The following is a 16767-nucleotide window of genomic DNA, read 5'->3' on the forward strand; positions in this document are numbered from 1 at the left end:
TTTGTCCAGCCCATGTTGTCTCCTCCGCTCTCATACCTGCTCCACTCTGCAGTCCATCTCAGAAGGGCGTTGCCGAGATGCCTTTGGTCACTTGTCAAGGTGTCAAAACTACGCTCACAGAAGTTATGCAGGTGTCCTTCAAAATAAAAGCCCACATTATACACATATGACAGCCAATCAGCTGCAATTAAATAATTAGTAAAAGTGACTGAATCACTTAAAGCTACACACTGTTAAAAGTGCCACACATATGAGGTATTTTCTGCTTTCGGTGTGATTAAACTGTTAACTACCTGTTCTGTGTTTGATTCTATGTAGGCCTGTTCTGCAGCTCTCATTTACAGAAAGAGTCGGACCCGGGGTTCAGAATGGTGCTCCATTATTACCACAGACCTGGTGTTAAACAGGTGCTGCTGAGGACGCGTATTCCTGGTGCAGTTCCCTTACAGCAGAAATATACTCTTCATGACGGCAAACACATTCTCAAGCTTAGAAAATCCTCGTTCATTCGTGAAGGTGATCAACTTTTGTTTACCATTTTTTGAGGAACCAGTGTAAATACTCTACTGGCTTTTGTCTAAAGGGAACTCTTGCCAGGCGGCACGTTGGTGCTCGGGCACGGGATCTTTCTGTGTGGAGTCTGCATGTTCTCCCTGTGCCTGCGTGGGTTCTCTCTGGTACTCCAGCTTCCTCCCACAGTCCAAAGACATGCAATTGGGGACCAGGTTAATCCAGACTCTAGATGGACCGTAGGTATGAATGTGAGTGTGAATGGTTGTCTGTCTCTACGTGTTGGCCCTGCCATGGACTGGCGACCTGTCCAGGGTGAACCCCGCCTCCCTGCGCCACTACTTGAATAACCACCCCGCCTCCAGCTGAAGAGGAGTTTTATTTTGAAAGTCTCACCGGGATTTCGGTTTTTCGGTAACATTTTCTAGCATTGGAGGCGGCGTGTCAGTAACCGGACAGAAGACAGATTGCCTGGATTAAATAACAGCGGTCTCCGCCGGACCAAGTCTCTGCAGGATGAACAGTGCAGGTAGGCTCGAACCCACCGAGAGGACATGATGTTCCGGACGTCACCACACTGATGACACCCACCCAGAGGCTGCAGATAAGCCGGACTGGGCTGCAGGTCCACCCACTACACACCGCAGCGCAGCGCCGGGCCGAGGACTTCCAACAATATGTTATATTCAAAACAGTGATAGATAGACAGAGAATAGTTTTTAAAACTCTGCTCAAGTCTGACTCGCATAAATGCAGCAGCCTTTCTGGTTGGAAACATGCCGAGCTGCTTTCTCTCTCTCTCTCTCTCTCTCTCTCTCTCTCTCTCTCTAGAATTAAAAGCAGTTGATTTTCTTGGTAGAATTAAACACCGGCTATGTGATTCTGTCAAGAAAAAAACAAAGTCATATGCTACAGTTCTTTAAAAACACACACACACATTAAATATGTTATTTAAAATGTTTCTTTTTCTCAAACTCGTTCAGAGGTGGGAGGGAGAGGTCGGTAGTGGTTTAATCCGATTATCATGATCGTATTCAGGTGGTCTTCCTCTCTGGTCCTTGGGGAGGAGGGAGTTCTGCTAGCCTCCCCTGCTAGCTGGTGTCGTGTAACCCAGACCATGTAAACCAGATTTACTGGAACAGCTGGGGGGGGCGGGGGGCGGCGGCGGCGGCGGCGGTGGGGCGATGGGGGGGGGGGCGTGTCAGAACCTCCAAATTAGAGGGAATTCCAGTTACTTTAAGTGTAAAACTGAACGCAGCAAGTTATTCTCCTTAGAAAAAAGGAGTTTGATGTCCAGGGGGGAAAAAGCTGCTTCTCCTCAGGCTTCCCTGATGTGAAAAACCTTGGGAGGGGAAAAGTTTTCAAATGTTACTTCACTCACGTGAGAAATGTTTTTGTTTTTTTTTGTCATGTACTCAGAAATACTTGTCTTGAACTCATAAAGAATTTTTTTTCTTTCCTTCCTGCATTCCTTAGTTGTGCTTCCGGAAGTGGCAGGAAGAGCCAGCCACGTATAATTAGCTTGAAGCTAATGGTGATTTATTGATTTATTGATTTATGGCCAACAATGGCTAAGGGGGGGGGGGGGGCAACAGAACTGTTCAAAAACATCAAGTTTGGCAAATAATCTGGCTGCTGTTGTTTTTACAGTCGATTTTCAAGCATAAAAAAATTCAATCTTTTTTTGTAAATGCAAGAATTTTCTGTTTTTAAAAAAAAAACAAAAACCTTTATGACATAAAATGAAGTGTTTGGGTTCAGCGCTGCTGGAGGGACAGACGCTAGAGGATACCTGAACGCGTCACTCTGAGCTCTGGGACATGATGACCAGCAGTTTTCAAAATTTCTTGACATTCTACAGACTCAACAATCCATAAATTAATCACTGATGAAAATAATCACGGAGTTGTGTCACTGTTTGATTAGAAATAAGTTGTAATTTGTGCCTAAACTAGCAGTGATTGCACATTTACCTTTAACCCACCCCCACACTTTTTTTTTTTTAAATGGAGGAGAGAACAATGGTTGTCAAGTTTATGTTCAAACAGGGGAGTGTATTGTCAAAATATGAACAAAGCGAAGGCATTTGAAACATCTGGCGAGGGAGCGCTAACTCCGCCCGTCCTGCTCACTCGCTCACCGCGACCTTGAAAGGCGGAGATGGAAAAGACGGTTCTCGGACTGAAATGTGACCTTGACGACTCTCTCTCTTCCTCTCAGTCCTCGGTTCCTGCCTCTGTACGCAAAGGCAAACGTGTGTGACGATCAGCTGTTCTGATCCAACTTGACCTGATTGTTGACCGTTACGGGTCAGATGGCACTGCTACTGATACCTGGGAGGTGCCTGCCCTCACAGCAGTCAGGGTTCTGGTCCTTGTCAGGAAGTAAAGACGGTCGACGCAGCTCATCGTTTGTTGCATCTTCGTACTGAAGGTCACGACGATGAGGATGGTGTGGTGTAACTGCTGTGTCCTGTCGCTGTTTATTCCAGCTGTGTACCCCCCTCCCTCTGCCCCCCCAGCGGAAATGTTTGGCAACATGCCTGGCTATGAGGGCACTGTGGTAGGTGGAGGTAAGAGGAATTGAACCCACACTTCTTCACTGGACTTTCACGCCATTCACAACTACTGTAACGCTCTCGTTGTTGGTTGGTTAGGAGGTTACCTGCCCCCTCCCATGCCCCTGGAGCCTGTGGCCCCTCCCCAGCCCGGCCCCGCACCTGATGACTGGAAGTAAGACCCACATTTCCTTCCTCACTGAACATCACATCGGTCTGTTGAGAAAATATAAAGACAATACTTAGTGTGTGTGTGTGTGTGTGTGTGTGTGTGTGTTTGTTGTAGTATCCCGTCTCTGTCGGAGGATGTGGCCCGTGAGGCGTTCAAGAGCTTTGCGTCGTCTCAGTGCTGCTACAGTACAGCTCCGGCCACCGACGGCGTCATCACCAACATGGAGTCGTTCAACACTTACAGGGTTATCCAAACGTTCATACTCTTTAAATTTCCGCCCTGGTTTAAGGCTTCAGGTTTAGAGGGCGATCTGTCTGTGAGTCTGCAGCTTTAATGACAACCAACTGCTACCTCGCAGCGCCGAATTCTGGTGGCAGGCCTACGGTCCCGGGATAATTTATCACAGATGCTGGCAAAGACGGCTGTTGGACATGTGGCAGCAAAAGAGAACAAATGTTAACTGTTTGCTTTCAACTTGCAAGCTGTGGGCGGTAAACGCTTTCATTTGCATCAACGGAGTGACGAGTTTGTGTGTTTATACGCGCACCAACCTGCTGACTGTCGCAGTTTTGTGTTGCAAATGCAAACGTGGTGTTCCACTTTCTAACGCTGGACACGCCACCTGGAACAGGAACCAGGATAACGAACCTGTAACCTCGATAATGATGTGATGGTCTGAAGGACAAGACAGTCTGGTGTTTCTGAATGTTCCCTAACACCCCCCCCCCCCCCCACAAGCTGCACCTCTGGCAACCCTGGTAGCAGAACATGTGGTTCACAGGTCCATGAACCCAAACAGAGTAGGAGGGGCTAAACTAGGCAGACGTAGTCCCTGTTTAAATATGCCAAGAGCTTCTAGTTTCTCCTGTTAAAGAGTGTGTGTGTGTGTGTGTGTGTGTGTGTGTGTGTGTGTTCTATAGTACCGACTGGAGACGTTCACTGAGTCCAGGTCAACTGAGTGGGCCCACAAGCCTCATGAAGGTAAACTGGGACGATGTCGTGACCCTGTAAATGTGTAATTGTGATGCAAAACCTGCTGTAAGAGGCTGGCTCGGCTCCGTCAGCTCACCTCTGATGTCCAACATTCCGTATGAACTCTGAACCATAAAAAAAAACAAGTCCGAACCTTCAAAAAAAAAAAAAAAAAAAACAATTCTAGTAAGTTACAACCAGCCTGTCATGACAAACATCTGGACTGTTTCCACACGAAACCGGCTCCTTCCCACTTACACCAGGCGCTAGCATGACACTCAGAAGATCCAGGAAAGTTACCGGTGAAGCAGATGTTAATCTGTTCCGGAGTGAACACAACCCTCTCAGAATCTTGATACTCCAGCCTGGAACGTTAATGGTTTCCCAGGGTCCTTGCACAATAAATCCACCATGGTATTGGTCGTCCTCCGCGATTTGAATCAGTCCGTTCTCCGCTCAGCGAGCCGCCAAGCCTCCATCCCGACCCTAGTTAGTGAAGTTGGCGCCAACTTGAACCCAGCGGCTGCAAACTTCAGCAGCAGCCTCTTCTTCAATGCTGGACTGAGCTACAGAATACTTTCCCTACAGGCCGGGGGCCGGAGACACCCCCCAGAAACACACTGGGGTGTAACGGACGAGCTGCAGAGACATTAACAACCTGTTGCGCCACTCTGCCCGCTAGCGCACGGATAGCATGCTAACGTTAGCTTGTTTTAGCTAGCGTGTCAGCTGCGGCTCGGAGCGCCTCACCGGGTGTGACAGGACACAAGAACGGACTTAAGACACGCCAGTCGGAGCTAAAAGGTGAACAAAGAAGCACTTGGCTATCTTTGAAATGTAGAGGATAAGAATGATATTAGATATCGTTAATCGAGATAATTTATGGACTCAGAAAAGTCAAAACAAATGTGGGAGACAAAGTCAATTCGAAGGATAACAGCGTTATCTGGAGAGCTTGGCCGAGTTTCGTTCAGTAAAGTAAGATGTGTGCGGCGTGAACCCCTTTAAATGTGTGACTGTCCCCTTGTTTTCATTTTGTTTGTTTTCAGTATGCAAACGGAATCCAGAAAAAAGTTTAAAACCTGCCGGATGTTGGCAAGTTTGTGTTGCGAGAAAAAAAAAAAAAACCCCAACAACTTAGCACCTGTGGAGAGGAAATTAAGAAGAAAAAAAAACACCTGTGGGTGGCGGTGACAGTTGCTAGGAAACAAGCGTAGACGTTTACCACATGTTAGGTCGTACAAACTATGCAGGTGTGACGTCTCTCTCGTGTTTGATTGACAGGTGAGCCGGCTGACTTCTACACGCAGACCGCCCCCCGGCCCTGGGAGATTCAGGCCACGCCCCCTTCCCTCTTCACCGATCACACTGAGAACATCCGCGTGCCCTTCACCGCGTCCATCAAGGTGATTGATTGACGACAGGTCTGCATCAGTGTGGCGGGGCAGCCGGAGTTTGAGGACCCCGGAGCAGGTCTTTGCTTTGTTGTTGATTGGATTGTCAAGAAAAGTAACAAAAAGAGAGTGTGGTGATCCCTCAAGTGTGGTCCGGATACTTACACCTCGAATACATTCTCAGGTGTAAATGAGGAAATGAAGGTCTCTGTTTTTTGATGTGTTCACTGGAATATTTATGGTGATTTTATATTGTGATTGTCACACAGCTGTCTGAATGATGACTCTTTGTGGACTCTTGAGGAAGACACCCGCTGTGTCCAATCCCCTCTGTGTCTGTTTTCTCCGCATTCAGTTTAAATTTTCCCTGCATGCTGTCGTCGCCCGTCTTCGTTCATAGACACACCGGGTTGCAATGTGTATCATCTGAGGTGTGGCTTCCCTGTCTTTGTTCAGTTTTACTAAAAATAGACAATCGCACAGCTTATTCTTTTCCCCTGAGGTGGCAAGAAAACCACCTCCTTTGGTTTCACCCTCAAAAATTACGTTGTGTACTCAGCTCTTCAGACTGGCCTGTACAGTATGTACTGGTGATTATGGGGTGGTTAAATGTTGCGCTGCGGTATGTGTGTGTGTGTGTGTGTGTGTGTGTGTGTGTGTGTGTGTGTGTGTGTTTAGGTGAAGGAGAAGGGGCTTCATCCCAGCAAAGCCTCTACGAGACCAAACCCCTGTCTCACGAGTTCTTGAGGATGTTTTACATGCAGGCCTTTCATCAGCATCCCCTCACGACTATGTCCGTCTAACGGAGATGAAAAACTGCCAAGAAATATTTTCTGTAGACCCGATCGGCTGAATTAATGAACGTAAGAAATCGGTGTTAAACTCTGAATAAATCTGGATGAGTAATGAAGATGGGAAGCATCCAGAGATGTTGATACAGTGGTATGACGCTTTTAAATCTCAAAGCCGATTTAGTTTGGTGGAGAATGCAAAACATCTGTGTCACATGTATGACCCTGTGTGTGTGTCTGTGTGTCTGTGTGTCTGTGTGTTTGTGTGTGCGCGCATGTGTTTAGGAGTGCCACAGCTGCCATGGCCATGGAACGATGCCGTGTGACGAGTGTCATGGAAATGGATACGTAAGAGAAGACTGTCAATTACCACCTTTAAAAACAGAAATAGCAAATATGGTCTTGTAAATAGATTGAATGAGTCAGCACTGCTTTGGATTTACCATGAAACACAACACTGCGCCTGTGTGTGTGTGTGTGTATGTATGTATGTGTGTAGAAAGACTGTTGGGTGTGTAATGGCAATGGGACCAGGAGTGATGAGAGCTGCACCCGCTGTGACGCCACCGGCAAAGAAAGGTACTGCAGGGGAGGCGGGGACTCCCTGGGGGGGGTTTCAAGTGGATGAAAATGATTTCAAAGCACAAAGAGAGAACTTTAACAAGCATCTTTTCTTTTCTGTGACTGCTTTGAAAAAGCATTAATGTTCTGACAGTAAAAGAAAACATGTAAAGTAAAGTGGCTGTCGTTTTCTTGCAAACGTGAGCTGAATATTTGTGCTTCACCTGCTGGCGTTGATGCGTTAAACTGAGAGGGAGTGCAGCCAGATTAAGACACGGCAAAATGCTGCACATTTGCTAAATTGCCTGTTTGTGTTGACATACCCTGAATTCTTTTAATTTATTCATATATCTTGAGATATAATTTGTTCCCTGGCTCATATTAATGCAGCTACAACATCCAATTTGTTAGATTTGTTCCCTCAATTTAGTTATTTGGGGGCTGCGGGATATAAATTGTCCCCTCAAATTAATCAAAGCGTAGAAACTGTTAATCTGCGTATCTGAAAAATAACTCAGTTGAGCTGAGCTGTGGGGAAAAAGTGATCTCGAGTGGCTTTAGAGTATTCCTTGTCCTTTCTTGGCCAACCCTGCGTGCCGTGGTTCACTGTTGATTCCATTTCCTCATTATTTAGAAAGCAGCAGAGCCTGTTTGAACTGGAGGAGTTTAGGAGGTTGGTCCTGGTTCAGGGTCGCAGAAGAGCGAGTCTGGAAAGTGAGAGACTCTGAATTACCGCATCGAGAAAAGTCGGACAGAGGCAAAGTAGAAAATCGAACAAGTGGTGGAGTTAAAAGAGAAAAAAAAACACAAAGAGTTATCCAGTTAGCACATTGATAATGGGGGGGGGGGGGGGTGCTCCTTTAAATTGAACATGTGTGACAACTGTCTGCCTGTGTGTCCGTGTGTGTAGGTGCTCAGTGTGTGACGCTCGGGGAACAAAGGAGTGTGAGTCCTGCAAAGGAAAGGGGCAACTGCTTACCTACATCAATCTGAAAGTGGAGTGGTGAGTTCTGATGCTGGAATCCTTCCAGAGGTTCCTCACAAGGTTCCGGAGGTTCTTTAAAGATGTTCCGGGGTTACCTGCGGTGAGCCCGCCCCTTGAGGGGTTTGCCCCGATCAGGCGTACCTGTTAAGTACTACGGTTGTTAAATCCACCACAGAACGATGAACTGAAAGCGAACTGTAGCCCCTGTTACTGAGGCGTCATCACACCAGCGTTGTTTGGTTCTGTGCAAACGGGAGTGATGACAGCGGGTCGTATTTACAGAGTTAGTGCAGAATATCTGGCACGGACCTCAAGAGGGTTCCAGGTTTGAGTCCCGGCCGGAGCACGGGGTCTCTTTCTGTGTGAGTCTCCATGTTCTCCCTGTTCCTGCTGGGTTCTCTCTGGTACTCCAGCTTCCTCCCACAGTCCAAAGACATCAAGAGGGACCAGGTTAATCCAGACTCTAAATTGACCGTAGGTGTGGCTGGTAGAGCCAATGGTTGTCTGTCTGTATGTGTTTAGTCCTGTTTTTAATTTTTAAAAAAAAAAATCAGACTGTATATGTGTGTACGTGTGTAGGACTAACCATGTGGAGGACCACTTGGTGGAGCAGAACTCTGGCATGAAGATTGAAAACCTCCGCTCCGTCAGTGGGAAGGAGCTCTTCAAGAACAGCCAGTATCTGGTACACGCATACCTTCTATAATCATGTTGGTGTCACAGAGTTCCAGTATTAACGATAGCTGTGAGGATAGTTATTATATTGAAAACAAAGCAGTCGTATCATTGATAATAATACATATGTACCCTGATAATCTTGTAGAATAATCCAGCACCAGTAGTTTAGCCCAGCAATGCAAAAGGCAGTGAAACTGATCAAGATCTGATATCTTGTGTGTTGATCGCCTGATGATTGTTCTTCAGAGGCAGGGCAGCCTAAGTCGGGAAAACCCAGCTTTTATTCACACCAGACCCCATTTATGATTGTCTGTGACCACTAGGGGTCAGTAAATCCTGATCAAGAGAATAATGTGCCTGCAATAATGAGTGTCGCCATACAGCCATCTTGCAGTAGCTGACATTTTCCATCCATTATAATCAACAATGGGTTGCCGTAGTAAGAATATTACACATTATCAATCACAAAGAAAGTGTGCAAGCAGCTGACAAGTGGGATATAACCTTGAGGTTTGCTCGGCAACAGGCCCTAACTGAAAGGTCATGGGGTCATTGCTGATGCTAGCCGTCTCCTCTCAGGTCTATCCTCTGCTGGGGTTCCCAAACGCATCCATCTCTGAGGCCTCAGAGCGTCTGGTCCGAGAGCACCAGAGCAAGTACCCCGAGACCTCCAGGATCCTGCAGCAGGTGGGCCAGCAGCAGCTCGTATAGGCAAGGCCATTGTGTAGCTCATTCAGGCTGTCACGCATGAAGGAGACAACATTTATGTCTTCACCAGAGTCGGACGAAAAAAACAGATGATGTGTGTTCACATGCAGTGCATCTGGGAAGCTTTATTCTAGAGTAGCACAAAGTTTGGAAGGAAAGGGAAAACTGCATGCTTCGCTGCATCAGAACAGAAAAACTTTTCAAGAAGATAATTAATTAACCCGCGCATCTCCTTGCCTTCGCGCCTTACTCAATATTAGAGCAGTTTAACAACCCTTGCTCTCAGCTGATCATCCACATGGGCAAATACTGTATGTCCCTGGAACTTCCCTCTACTGGCCAGTTTGGACCAAAGTTTCCAGACATGACAAGTTGACACTTGCAACTGCAGGCAAAGCACCAGCCTGCAACCTGCTAGTTTACATTACTGCAACCAACAAGAGTGTTGCAGGCGACACGGCTAGCTAGTCCAGGTCCAGCTGGGATGGGCCGCAAAGAGTAAGGAGCTCTGGCATGGGAATCAGTACAGACGTGTGGCAGAATTGGATCAGAACTGTAAAAATGTGGGTCGACGCATCCCTGCCAGAAGAATGGGTCGAACCCCCAGCTGATGAGGTCAACATTGAAATGTCAAGGTCATTGGAATTCCAGTTGGAAGCTGGAGAGAAAGTTGTCAGACGGAATGTGGCATGTTGATCCAGGCTAGCAGTTCCCCACCTGCTACCAGTGCTCATGCTAAGCTAACCACGCCCTGGATGCAGCGCTCTAATGAGCTCTAACCCCTCTCTGTCTTCCTCCCTCTCAGAGGCAGACTGTTGAGTTGATCCCCATCACGAGAGTGAACTATAAGTGGAAGGCTGACACTCATGTCTACTATGTCTACGGGAAGGAGCATCAAGTCAGTGCTGACAACTACCCAGCAACCTGCTGCTGCTGCGTCATCCTCTAAACTCACTCACAGCTCAAGTCGGCTGTCATCGGGGGGGGGGGGGGGGGGGGGGGGGCCAAGCACCGACGCTGTGTAGGTTCTCCCGGTCCTCCTCCTCCTCCTTCATAGAACTGTAAAAAAGTTGTGGAATATGATTTGGGAGATTCTCTTCACAAAGTTTCATGCCCCGCCCCCTTAGCACTGAAGGGCCACCGAGGAGCCAATTTTGAAGTTGTGTTTACATGTTTATCTCTTGAACCAAATGTATGGTACCGTCAGATTTCTTGACATTATCTTGACGATCAGTCTTTTGACATTTTTTCAGATTAATTGATTCGACTGTAACATGTTATAAGATAAAGATAATTGCTGATTGCAGGTGGTCCAGCCCAACGTCTGACCTACCTGTTTAATCAGCCGCGCCTTTCATCAAGCCAAATCAATACGCCCTATTATCACGTCCGTTTCTGCTTCATTGGATTTTCGGAAACTTTGGTGAGGCCACGCCTTTTTACACCTGTCGCCCCTAAATTTTATCCCTGATGATCTTCAGACCCTCCCCACGAAAGCTCTTCGATGATCTTTTTTATTTCTTTTGAAAGTGGAAAACACATTTTTACAACATGAATTCATGCGGACACAGTTTAAATCGAAATGTTTCGGCGACTCTAGGATTTATTGAGGATAAATAGTCATCTTTACACTTTCTGAACACTTGGCTCATCATCCACTTAACCTTTCCTTTAGTTTCATGCTGGTACCAAAGCCTTTATTCAGCTCTCATTAACCCCCTCATGGAACTCCCAACAGTCTGGGAATCACTGTTTTGCCGCTTGCTTTGACCCTGACCTCGTCTCCTCTAGAGGGTCCTACAACTAGAACAGTCCAAAAACTCCTGCTCCACTCCACCAGATGACCTGCGGAACTGGATTTAGCTCCCCCCCCACCCCCCCTTTCTTTGTGGTTCTAGAAGCTTCCCCTCTGTTCTGGCTCCTAGGCTTCAGTTAGCATGTTGTGGTGCTTCACCTATCATTTATCCTTCACGTCAAGGATTACTTTTTATTTCTTTTAACATAATTTGCTTGATATCATATATATTTAAAGCTTAAGTGCTGGACGTGGTTTCCATCCTCTGGCAGTGATAAGTAGTTACAATCAACGATAAACATTCACTCATTAGCTTCTCTGTAGCGTAACCCAGAATGACTCTTGTTTGCTAGCAGAGTTTGGTCTGATTACATTTAGCATATGGCTAAAAAAAAACAGTCAGCTCAGCCGGTGAAAGTCTGTGGTGAGCGTGCTCAGTGTGCATCCTCCCAGCAGCACGGGAATGTCACCAAGACACCAAAGCAGTCGGAGTAATCTGGCGGCGGTAAGCTTCATGAGCATTGCGTGAACTCGTTGGACGTATGAACAGGGCGCGTGATGCATCACAGCTTTACAACGCTATCTCTCTTGAGTAAATGTGTTTGTGTCCCTTGTGCGAATGCCTGACGTCACGTTTGACGCGATGACCACTTACCACAGTTTTTCTCTGATAAAACATCTCAAACGTTTACAGAAACACATGCCAATACGTGCCGCTCTGTATCCTCTGACTGTCGTACACGGAAACCTCAAAACATCGCTGTTTCAAGAACAAATACGATGCTGATCTGTGACATTTTACCTCATTTTGAGCTCAAAACTGGTCATGAAATAATAGAACGTCAGTAAAAAGCCTTGTAAAGTGTTACTCTATTTTCACGCTGTGATATTTCGCCGCGTCTGCTCCGTTTTCATTGAAAATTCTTTCTATGCAACATCTTTACATTGCGTTTTATTATGATATGATATGATATTATACAACTTTTTACTATTATTATGTTTTATATTGTAGCAGCCATGAAAATAAACCATAATAAAAAAAAATCGGTATTAAGACAGGATACAACCCTCAAATCCAGGTAAATCCTACGTTAATGTAGGATGCATATCTCTTGTATTGTCATTGATATGAAAATCTACAACTTAAAAAAAACAAAACCTGTTGATCTCACTCATGTATTGAAATGGTGCTAAAACTCTCACGAATGGGGAAAAAAAGAAGTTTAGGTGAAACTGCAATCTGTGAATAAGTAGACGTTCACTCTTTTAGGTGCTGGTGTCACTGGAGCTGTGGCCCGTCCCTCAACCTTGAGGAAGTGTTGTTTTTAACAAGTAAATAAAGCTGTTAAATGTAGAAAAGAGAAGGGGGGGCACACAAAAGGGCCCCCTTTAAGGTGGCTATGAGCTTATCGTGTGGCTGCTGTGTCACATGATATCCTTCATTTTCAGTTTAGAAACCCAAACCTAACACTTCCTCTGCCTGGTCTTTGTCCCACTGACACCTGTATACAAAGGGGACTCAGCCATATGTCGGTGCATACCTGAATACTTCATGTTCAACGTCACGTCATCATTCAGCAGCAGTAGCATCAGACCGTTTGAGCATTAGAACTAAGTGTATGGTTGTCCGCTCGATATTTGGATGTCAAATCAAGAGCTGCTCCGTTTTCTGCTGACTTCAGCCCAAAACTGTGGATCGTGTCCTTTTAACCCGTCCTTCTGCAGTACCGCGGAACTCCGTTGGAGGGTGAGCTATGTCTGTAGGATACTCATTGACTCTGCTCCCCCCTGCTGTTTGATTCCAGTATAACTAGAAACCTGTGCCAAACGGGACTGAGCCACTTGAAGGTTTAAATGTTCGTGTTTTAGCAACAGCGCTTGTATTTTTCTCAATGATTTTTTTTTCCTTCCTGTGTGTCGTAAAGCACAGCCTGCGTCATGCTGTCCACTATATGTTGATTATACTCTGTTCATTTGTGAAATACTTTTTGGAACTCTGTCCGCCTCGACATCTGTGGATTCCTGAAAACAGCTTTGTATCTAGCAGAAATGGTGCTGCTGCAGTGTGCTGATATTTTGAGTGGAATGTCCCTCTACCTGCCGCCTCCTTGCCTCAGAGCAGCACTGTGACTAACAAACGTCTCAGCTACTAACTTGATGGACGTGTCTGGTGTTGAAACTCCCAATAAATGATGACTCTCACTTGTCTCATCTGTTTTAAAAGCACGCGTGGGGAAAAATATGGCGGGTTTACCAACGTTTGGTGGCGAAGGGGGCGGTCAAGCAGTGAGGTGAGTGCAAAAGTTGAAAGGACGCTCTGAAAAACAATACCACAAATATTTCATCTTGAATCGTGAATGTCGATGATTCAGCTTGAATTAAAACCCAAACTGTCCAGTCAGGACCAACACTCAAAGGTCATTCTGATACGTTTGTCTTGTGGACAGACGGACGGATGGATTAAGCCTCCGCTTTCTTCAGTTTGGGGGCGGGGGGGGGATCCCAACTCGGGGGTTTTTGGCCCACGAGGGGCGTGATCTCCACGGCTGCAGCTGGATATTTGTTCCTCAGCTCTAAAAGATACAGATGCGTTTTGATCTCGTGCAACTCCCAACAAAATAACAGACGTGATAGACACTGAAAAATGGGACGATAACTAAGAAAAGTTCATTTCATTGAGAAAATGTGAGGGCAGGACAGTGCTTTTTGCTTTTCGGGTAGTTTTGTTTTTCCGATCCATGCTCCAATTTATTGGTGGGGGTAATTTGGTGTTTCCCACTTCCAGAAAAGTCTATAGAAGAAGAAAAAGCTACTTTCTTATAGGAAAGTAGGTGAGCACCAGCTTAGACGTATAAATTTAGTAAAAAGCTGTGTTCCAATCAGATGCTCGTTCCCTTTACTGCTCGTGTGATACGACGCGTCTGGACAAAGTAATGCCTGTTTCAGTTTGAACCCTCCTCAACATCGTGGAGCTTTCATTCATGGCCTGCTAGCTCAAATGTAGCATGCTAATATTAGCGCCGTGGTCTCCTCAAATTCCCAGCAAAAGGCTTCAACTACAGGAAGGAAAAGACCTTAGCGAAAATAAACAACGGGGGAGCAGCTGTATTGCAGCGCGCTTGTTTGAGGGGTCACAGTTTGGCAGGCTTCGATTACAAAAAAAAAAATCAACACAGGAGGGAAACCAGCTCGCTGCTGAATCATCTGCCTAAACGTTAACACCGAAAACAGGATTAGAAAAAGTCTGGAGCACAACTTTTGGTTCTCCTGTGACTGAAGTGAGTGATGACTTGAGCTGCTGTACATGCAGTAAAGTTTTGGATGTGTATGTTATTTTAACACATACATGAGAAGGCCCACTGGCACGCTGGCACTGAGAAACCTGTCCCCTGCTCAGTGTGCGGGAGAAGATTCTCCCAAATGGAATCCTTGTTAAGACACCTGACAATCCACACGGTAGGGAAACCTTTCTCCTGCTCAATATGTGGGGAAGATTCTTTAAAAGGCCCTTTGTGAAGGGGACACATCAGAACCCACACCGCTCCTTGCTCAGTAGGTCAACAGAAAAGATGCTCAAACCAGGTTTCCATGAAAACCCCTTGAGAACCCAGACCAGTGGGAGGCCTGCGCAACAACTACAAACCCGAGGGTTTGCTTGTTTTCAGCTCAGATCCAAGCGGTTGTGGACCACTGAGCATTTGGTTGGATGAATGAGACGTAGATTTTTACCAAACCAGGTGCTTGAGAGTTTGTAAACTCTGTTGTTGTTTTTTTTGTAAAGTTTTAATGTTCGGCTGATGCACAGACAGGGAGGTACCAGTATCTTAAACCAGAGCACACGTCTCTCCACACTTGGAGCTGCAGTATAACCAGCAGGAGAGCGTGGACATGTGAGGGGATTTTGGCAGTGCTGCACCATTTTTACTTACTGGATATCAGACACTGGTGTACAGGTTTGACCTTTTGACCTGGTCAGCCTCAAGACCACCTGCACCGCCCCAAAACCGAAGCTTCTTGCCAAACTGTTGGACCTTAATTAAAAGGATTAAAGACGCACAAAGGAAAGTTTGTGCATCAACCACCGCGTCAAAATGTCTCCGCGATGTTGAATGTCTCCTGCTTGTTTCAGGGAGTGGAGAGGTCCTTCCTAACGCTGCCTCTCATGTTGACTAAACCCACCAATCACGTGTCTTTATGCTCCCCGACGGTCTGCCGATGTCACTATCAGATCAACTCTGACATGTCTCGCCCGTGGGCCGCTTCCCAGAGCACATATCAGCGCGGCGCAGAGCAACAACACAAATATTACAGTCTCCTTCTGTTCTTCCTGTCTTCTAAGTGGGCTGAGTGAATCTTGGTCTCGCTGCCGTGGGCGGGTCTCAGAGACAGAGGACCTCTGTTGGGATCAGTTAAACACTTGGAGGCTTTAAACATGCACAGAAGAATCACATTCATAACTTAATCCCTTCCGTCCGGCACCACAAAAAAGGCCAACGTGACAGGTAAGCCAGGAGAGGTTCACACGCTCAGTGTCATTTTATGGTTCAAAAATAATAAATAAATAAAAAAGGTCTTTTTTTTTTAAAGGAAAACAAAACCCTAAACGATGCGTCACGCTGGCGGCCGCAGTCCTGGAGTGGGAGTTGATGTGATAAAGTGTCCCCCTCTGGAGAGCCTGTGGACGGCGATGCTGGGAAACAGAAGACTGGCGTTGATGAGGCTTGGTTTTTTTATGTCAGCCCTGCTGGTCTGCGGTTGGGTTCAGACCTGACGCGGTTGCACGGGGCACCTTGGAGACTAAAAAAAAAAGGTCTTCAGCAAAACCTTTCAGTGACGTTTTAAAACACAGAAAAAGGAACTCCAGAGGAAGATGACAACACGGGGCTCTGTGGTGGCACATCAAGATCCATTCCTGCCTCTTCCCGCCATGACCTCCACTTTTCCAAAAGCGGAGAGCCACCATTAGGAACTAAGAATTTAGCAAATCATAGACTGTCAAAAAGGTATGGATTTATTTATGCGTGACATTAAACAGTAGTTGAATTTATTATTTCACAATCTAATTCAGTGTTTAAGTGCTAAACTGTCGCACAACAGCGACGTCCAAGCTAACGGCTAGCGATCAGTGGCCTGGTCAATCATGAGACACTGCGACCCCGCCGGCTACTCGCCGCAGCTGCCCTCAGCAACACACTGAGTTGTGTGAGCAAAGTAAAACTGTTGCGAAAACAGAGCGGAGCGCGACTCAGAGAGATGACACACGAGGGGGGGGGAGGGGGGGGGACGCGACAGAATGAGTTTGAGGTGAACATTCGTGGATATAAATGTGAATACTGTGTAGAAGTCCGGCCAAAAGTTCCCTCTGAATCAGCTGCTCCGGCCTCGGGAACCGCCAGAATTGATCGTGACCCATGTTTTTGGAAAATGTTCAACCATTAAAATGTATTGATAAAAAAAAAACAAAAAACAGTGCAATGTAGAAATGAGATAGAGGTGCAACATCATCCAAAAAAAAACCAAACACAACCGTTATGGCGGTGAACCAGAATGACCAGCAGGTGACAGTGCATGAGGAGGCTTTACCTTTCAGTACTGGCAATTATCAGCCCCTCTCAATAATAATAATAATAATAATAATAATAAT

General features: G+C 46.2%; 1 protein-coding gene across 3 annotated transcripts; it reads left to right on the forward strand.

Annotated features, from left to right (window-relative positions):
• The first annotated feature begins 928 nt into the window (after positions 1 to 928).
• On the forward strand, positions 929 to 10309 carry LOC147268506 (protein SSUH2 homolog). Of its 3 annotated transcripts, XM_086200130.1 has the most exons (12): positions 929 to 1039; positions 3002 to 3082; positions 3167 to 3242; positions 3354 to 3483; positions 4160 to 4220; positions 5496 to 5617; positions 6682 to 6744; positions 6896 to 6975; positions 7868 to 7960; positions 8522 to 8627; positions 9200 to 9307; positions 10134 to 10309. In XM_086200130.1, exons 1-12 carry the CDS (start codon positions 1027 to 1029, stop codon positions 10275 to 10277), a joined length of 1077 nt encoding a protein of 358 aa, XP_086056256.1. In that variant the 5' UTR covers positions 929 to 1026; the 3' UTR covers positions 10278 to 10309. The 3 variants fall into 3 exon arrangements, with proteins under 3 accessions (XP_086056256.1, XP_086056255.1, XP_086056257.1); XM_086200129.1 differs by lacking the exon at positions 929 to 1039 and having other exon boundaries at positions 2938 to 3082; XM_086200131.1 differs by lacking the exons at positions 929 to 1039; positions 3002 to 3082; positions 3167 to 3242; positions 3354 to 3483; positions 4160 to 4220 and adding an exon at positions 5024 to 5391.
• Positions 10310 to 16767: the final 6458 nt, after the last annotated feature.

Source organism: Aulostomus chinensis, chromosome 3, assembly GCF_037954235.1.
Source record: "Aulostomus chinensis isolate RoL2024-O1b breed Wild chromosome 3, RoL_Achi_v1.0, whole genome shotgun sequence".
Taxonomy (NCBI): Eukaryota; Metazoa; Chordata; class Actinopteri; order Syngnathiformes; family Aulostomidae; genus Aulostomus; species Aulostomus chinensis.